Genomic DNA, 7,139 nt, shown 5'->3' on the forward strand with positions numbered 1-7,139 from the left:
CAAGGGCTTTTGTGCATGCTAATTGCGCCATTGGTGCGCAAAAGTTCCGACGCGAAGTGTGAACTCTCAACAGAAGGAAACATGAGACAACTGAAGTGCCCTGGTTTATGTGCCCTGCTCCTCCTCCGCTGCCGCCTCCCCTTCTTTCTCCTTCCTCCCGCCGAGCCCGCTGTTGCAGCTTGTTTGCACTGGGGCTTATCCGGAGCGGAAATTCCTTTCCGTTTTTGTGAATGACAAACTCATTAACAATTCATCAACACAACCTGTTCCAGCCGGCCCGTCCCCACGGCAACAGCCCCTTCCGCAGCACGCTCATTGGCTGGCCTGGAGAATGTATCCATTGAGACGCTCGCTGTTTGTATCCATTGAGGAGCTGCCTCGCGCAGGGGGTGTGCGAGGCTGAGTCCAAGGGATAGTGAGCAAATCGAGTCTTAAATAATCCGGGGAGAAAGACGCCCGGGTAGATTTGAGGTGCAGCCTTGGAGGGAGGGATTAGGAGCCGCTAGACTTTTTTTCCTCCCTTCTCAGTAGCACGGAGTCCGAATTAATTGGATTTCATTCACTGGGGAGGAACAAAAACTGTCTGGGCAGCTTCATTGAGAGAGATTCATTGACACTAACAGCCAGCGGCTGCAGCTGGGTGCAGAGAGAACCTCCGGCTTTACTTCTGTCTCGTCTGCCCCAACCGCTAGCCTCGGCTTGGGTAAGGCGAGGCGGAATTAAACCCAGCTCGGAGAGCGGCAGCTTCGCGCGCGGTGCGCTCGGTCTATGCCTGCCCCGAGGGGCGTCTGGTAGGCACCCCGCCCTCTCCCGCAGCTCGACCCCCATGATAGATACGCTCAGACCCGTGCCCTTCGCGTCGGAAATGGCGATCAGCAAGACGGTGGCGTGGCTCAACGAGCAGCTGGAGCTGGGCAACGAGCGGCTGCTGCTGATGGACTGCCGGCCGCAGGAGCTGTACGAGTCGTCGCACATCGAGTCGGCCATCAACGTGGCCATCCCGGGCATCATGCTGCGGCGCCTGCAGAAGGGCAACCTGCCGGTGCGCGCGCTCTTCACGCGCGGCGAGGACCGGGACCGCTTCACCCGGCGCTGTGGCACCGACACAGTGGTGCTCTACGACGAGAGCAGCAGCGACTGGAACGAGAATACGGGCGGCGAGTCGGTGCTCGGGCTGCTGCTCAAGAAGCTCAAGGACGAGGGCTGCCGGGCGTTCTACCTGGAAGGTACGCGCCCAGGGAACTCCGCGCGCGGGGCAGGGCGAGGGGCGCAGGGCTGCGGGCGGGGCGCGTGGACTGAAAATGTCTCTGCTGCGCTCAGCTGTCGCTTCGGAGCCGCGCTGCTCGCCTAGGGGCCGGCAGCCGGCGAGGTAGGGGCCGCGAACCGTGCGTTCCGCACCAGAGAACCGGGCCGGCTCAGAATCCACCCGCTTCCGGCTGCGGTACCGGCGGTTTCTTTCTAACGGGTTTTGCGCCTTCTTACCCAGAACATTCTCCACCATCACCCTGTTTTCTATCGTTCGATTTTGAATTAAGATTTGCAGGACGGGAGAGATTGTTGGGGATGCAAATTGGCATATCCTAGCTCTCAAAATATTCCAAAAAGTTGCCATTTTGTCTATTTCCGGATTCAAGCGAATAAGGGTTCCCTGGCGAGGCGGGCCCGTTCGTTCCATTCCCGAGAGTGCACATTTAAAGTGTGTTTCTCTTATATATGGTTCTGTATGTAGGGGGTTCGTAGGGTGCTTGTGGTGTTTCTTGCGCCGGGCTGCGGTTCTTACAACCTGTGAAAACTACTACGGCTTCTCAGGTTACACGATTGCTTTTCTCGTTCTGGCAGGTGGCTTCAGTAAGTTCCAAGCCGAGTTCGCCCTGCATTGCGAGACCAATCTAGACGGCTCGTGTAGCAGCAGCTCGCCGCCGTTGCCAGTGCTGGGGCTTGGGGGCCTGCGGATCAGTTCTGACTCTTCTTCGGACATCGAGTCTGACCTTGACCGAGACCCCAATAGTGCAACAGACTCGGATGGCAGTCCGCTGTCCAACAGCCAGCCTTCCTTCCCAGTGGAGATCTTGCCCTTCCTCTACTTGGGCTGTGCCAAAGACTCCACCAACTTGGACGTGTTGGAGGAATTCGGCATCAAGTACATCTTGAACGTCACTCCCAATTTGCCGAATCTCTTTGAGAACGCAGGAGAGTTTAAATACAAGCAAATCCCCATCTCGGATCACTGGAGCCAAAACCTGTCCCAGTTTTTCCCTGAGGCCATTTCTTTCATAGGTGAGACTAATAGTCGTCGCTCTGACATTTAAATGCAAAATTCCTAGCCGTTCATAGAGTTTAAGCTGTTAATCGTTCTTGCTGCTTGCTAATTTGTCGGACTGCAGGTCTCTAATGTTCCCAGAGCGTCCTTAATTCTGGTTTATCTTCTTGCTAAGGGAAGAAAACCTGCCTTCTGACATGGCTGCAGATCACAGGTGTATTTGAAACGCTGTTTCTTGAATCTTTGAATTCAGTCATTGACAGTCGTTCATAATCGGACAACAGATTTTTCCCACAGTCTTTGGACTCAGGGGAAGGGTCAGATAGAAGTACTCACTATAGACAGGAATTTCAGCACTGCTTTATAATTTGAAAACATCTAGGAGTTATTTTAGGACGTCAAGTTAGTTGTTGGAAAGCAGTATGAATGCTAAATGTTACCCAGTTGAATGATACTGTGATACTGGTAACAGTGAGACAGTGGGTAACCTGAGCCCAGCAGGAAGAACTGTGGGCTGGAAGCCTGGGAGAAGTGAATCTCCAGGCATTGTAATGCATTTCCTATTACAAAGGAACTCATTTTCAGGCCATGTCGACATCCTGTTCCTCCTAATGGGCCGTCCCCTGTGACTTCCCTCTCTCTTTTAAAATGCCTGAATACCTCCATTGTTAGCTGCACAACATTTGGAGAATAATTTAATAGACCCTTGCAGTCTGGTTGTCTGTATAAAAGGCATTCACGAACATATTGCAGGGTTTCTGGTATTCACATGCTGAGGCAAAGAATGCACCCATTAAGGAGTTTTTTGTTGGCAGAAACTTAATACAAAAGCTCTCTTTTCAGAAAATATCTGAAATATGTAATTGTGTCCAGTGTACATGTTTCATTTCAATGATACATTTTCTGCTGCTTGTCGGGCTCAACTGCCACACATAACTATTATTATTATTATATTTTTAAGTTCAGTTTTTAGACTGATCATTCACAAAGGGTGGTTTTCAGTCTACTGAGATCTTGCTTTTCTTTTTGTGTTCACAGATGAAGCCCGGGGCAAGAACTGTGGTGTCTTGGTACATTGCTTGGCTGGCATTAGCCGCTCAGTCACTGTGACTGTGGCATACCTTATGCAGAAGCTCAATCTGTCGATGAACGATGCCTATGACATTGTCAAAATGAAAAAATCCAACATATCCCCTAACTTCAACTTCATGGGTCAGCTGCTGGACTTCGAGAGGACGCTGGGACTCAGCAGCCCGTGTGACAACCGGGTTCCAGCACAGCAGCTGTATTTTACCACCCCTTCCAACCAGAATGTCTACCAGGTGGACTCTCTGCAATCTACGTGAAAGACCCCACACCCCTCCTTGCTGGAATGTGTCTGGCCCTTCAGCAGTTTCTCTTGGCAGCATCAGCTGGGCTGCTTTCTTTGTGTGTGGCCCCAGGTGTCAAAATGACACCAGCTGTCTGTACTAGACAAGGTTACCAAGTGCGGAATTGGTTAATACTAACAGAGAGATTTGCTCCGTTCTCTTTGGAATAACAGGACATGCTGTATAGATACAGGCAGTAGGTTTGCTCTGTACCCATGTGTGCAGCCTACCCATGCAGGGACTGAGATTCGAGGACTTCCAGGCACATAGGGTAGGACCAAATGATAGGGTAGGAGCATGTGTTCTTTAGGGCCTTGTAAGGCTGTTTCCTTTTGCATCTGGAACTGACTATATAATTGTCTTCAATGAAGACTAATTTAATTTTGCATATAGAGGAGCCAAAGAGAGATTTCAGCTCTGTATTTGTGGTATCAGTTTGGAAAAAAAAAATCTGATACTCCATTTGATTATTGTAAATATTTGATCTTAAATCACTTGACAGTGTTTGTTTGAATTGTGTTTGTTTTTTCCTTTGATGGGCTTAAAAGAAATTATCCAAAGGGAGAAAGAGCAGTATGCCACTTCTTAAAACAGAACAAAACAAAAAAAGAAAATTGTGCTCTTTTGTAATCCAAAGGGTATATTTGCAGCATGCTTGACTTTACCAATTCTGATGACATCTTTATGGACACTATTATCACTAAGACCTTGATATGGCGAAGTCTTTAGTCTTTTTCATGTATCTTCCTCATGATTTTTTTCTCTTTATATAGTTTGACTATGCCTTACCTTTGTAAATATTTTGGCTTGTGTTGTCGCAAAGGGGATAATCTTGGAAAGACACCAAATCATGGGCTCACTTTAAAAAAAGAAAAAAAAAAACCTTCAGCTGTGCTAAACAGTATATTACCTCTGTATAAAATTCTTCAGGGAGTGTCACCTCAAATGCAATACTTTGGGTTGGTTTCTTTCCTTTAAAAAAATTTGTATAAAACTGGAAGTGTGTGTGTGAGCATGGGTACCCATTTGATAGGAGAAATGCATTTGATTGTGAAGAAGGGAGAGTTAAATTGCTCCATTATGTTCGTGGTGTAAAGTTTTGAGCTGGAATTTATTATAAGAATGTAAAACCTTAAATTATTAATAAATAACTATTTTGGCTATTGAATGTGTGTTTTTAAAAAAATGTCAGTTATACCTATGTGTGAAGTGACACATTGTAGAACTTTTTCATTCAGGGATTGATTTTGACTTGTAGGCATAGCAGGGCAAAGTTCTTTAAGCTTTTCCTAGAATATTTTTCAGCAGCAGTTTATGAAATTCATAATTTGCCACGAATAAAGATGACATCCTAGAATGGACTGACTGTATCGTGCATATGAACAATACCTCTTCTGAGTATAGTTCAGGCTTAAGATTTTAAAGCCCCTGAAGAAAAATGAATCTATAGAGCATAGCTTGCTGAGGAATACAATTTGGATATTAACCACAGAGAGGTGTAGCAAAATAAAAAGATGACAGCCACATGTTAACCTCCCTATCCTTCACTGTCAGGATCTTCTGCTCTATAATGCTGAGATAATGCCAAGGAGGAAGTAGGGATAATTCTTTTTCCAGTCTGTTGTCATTGACAATTCTACCTGCAGATACCCTAGTGTGAGAATGATGAATCCAGAATGATGTCTCCATTTTTTCCCCTAGCATGCGCATGGCAAGGCATATCTAAGCTTCCTCACTGTGTCAGGATATGGCTTTAGAATTTTACATTGGCACTTAGGAGGCAGCTTTGCCATCCCTGTTCTAATGTGCTTTTTTGTTTAACTGGTTTGGGATGTGGGTCAGAAACCCCTATTGAAACTTGTGGGGATTATTTTAGTTTCTTTTCAAGCTAAAGGCTTTATATCTTGTCATTTTTCTTGGGACCTACCCTCTCCTCCCCTCAAGTGTAAAAATATACAAACCAAAATAAAAGGCAGGTGTACGGAATCAAAAGAACTAGAACATACTTATATTTGGGGCTTTTTTTGCATGAGCTCAGTCCCTTCATGTGAAGTGGGGAGAAGGATGAGCTTTTCACCCACATGGCACATGTGTTGACTGCTTGGTTGTCTACACTAATTTAGGAGGCAAGTGGCCTTCGTTCGATGGCAATCATATAAAACTGTCCATGGTGATTTTTAAGCAACTAAGTATAAAAAGCAAACAGAAATAGTGCAGAAATATATACACCAAGTCAGTCTGTCCTATTTGGGTGTCCCAAGTCAGCAAGAGCACAGAAAGGAGAAGTGGATTGCAGTTCAACTTGGCTCATGTTAATCCAGTTCTGAACGGTTTCCGCTCCTGGCATTCCCTAAACTGCCTGTTCAAAGTAGGGATTTGCAAGCAGCGTTAGCAATTTCCTGTCCAGCTGCAGCTCAAGTAGCTGAGTGCTTTTTCCCCCCTTTCTTTTCTCTGATTTCTTTTCTCTTTCTTTTTCGTTCTTTCATTTTTTTAAAAAAATATGGGCTGTGGATAATTTTAGTGCATTTCCTCTTTGTGGATTATTATCTCTTTCCTCCTAGAACCTGCATACATTGAGTTCCTACTGCTTGGCTCAAGCCGACAGCTGGCCTCCCCAGCACTTCCTCTCGTTTTACTGTGGGTTTGTTGTTTGTCAGTCCACTTCTGAAATTAATAATGTTTTCTGGCTAAGTGCCACAAGCCATTACCACAAAGGGGAAGTAACACATATGAATAGCAGGAAGCCATGCAGGGTCACAGTGTGAGCTGAACCTGTGGAGGGAGCATAATTGAGCCTGGCCCATTCAGCAAGTGTCTGACGGCAATTTGGGGAGAGGGAGCTCGCTGCATCTAAGCAGCTCAAGCTGTGAAAAAAAAAAAAAAGTTTCCAATAAATTGGGAGCAAATGGTCTTTGTCACCAGTCTGAATAAAGGAGAGACAGAGTATGAAGAGCTTAGAGCCTCCATAAAGTTGCAATGTTTGAGGTTTCTCCCCCTTCTCCTGACATATTGTTTCAGAAGGCTGGTGAACAGAGGGGTGCCTGTTTCCCTCTATTCTCACCAAAGGACTCATGTTAAATGGGTGGTTTTTACGGTTCACATAGGCCAGAAGATTCAAAGAGCTATTCTCTTTCCTTCTTTTTCTTCTGTGGAAGGTGGAAGGTTGTAACTGACAGCATGGGCCCCCACCTCTCTCTGTGCCTCCCTTTCTTCCAGCTATATCAGGGCTCCTCTGGTTCCTTTGTGCTTGCAGTAGCCGCGTGAAGGCGATCATTTTGCATCTTGGAGTTGGGCTGGCTTCCTGAATGGAGCCCGCACGGTTACTAGGGCAACCTTTGCCAGCAGCTGCAGTTCCACCGCCTCCTTCCTCACCTGCTGTCCCCATTAGTAGCTTCCTCAGGTCTCTGAGAAAGCGCTACCTTTCCTGGCCTTTTGCAGGGGCAGGGGGTGGGGTGGGGTATGGCTTTTGGGAAGGGGAGGTTATCTGCAGGTTTCCTGGGAGCTGCAGG

General features: G+C 46.7%; 1 protein-coding gene across 2 annotated transcripts; it reads left to right on the plus strand.

Moving 5' to 3' along the window:
* The first annotated feature begins 251 nt into the window (after positions 1-251).
* On the plus strand, positions 252-4,798 carry DUSP6 (dual specificity phosphatase 6). Of its 2 annotated transcripts, XM_003259629.4 has the most exons (3): positions 252-1,226; positions 1,840-2,277; positions 3,299-4,798. In XM_003259629.4, the coding sequence occupies exons 1-3, from the start codon at positions 827-829 to the stop codon at positions 3,604-3,606; spliced, it is 1,146 nt and encodes a 381-aa protein (XP_003259677.1). In that variant the 5' UTR covers positions 252-826; the 3' UTR covers positions 3,607-4,798. The 2 variants fall into 2 exon arrangements, with proteins under 2 accessions (XP_003259677.1, XP_003259678.1); XM_003259630.4 differs by lacking the exon at positions 1,840-2,277.
* The last annotated feature ends 2,341 nt before the right edge of the window (positions 4,799-7,139 follow it).

Source organism: Nomascus leucogenys, chromosome 10 (genome assembly GCF_006542625.1).
Source record: "Nomascus leucogenys isolate Asia chromosome 10, Asia_NLE_v1, whole genome shotgun sequence".
Taxonomy (NCBI): domain Eukaryota; kingdom Metazoa; phylum Chordata; class Mammalia; order Primates; family Hylobatidae; genus Nomascus; species Nomascus leucogenys.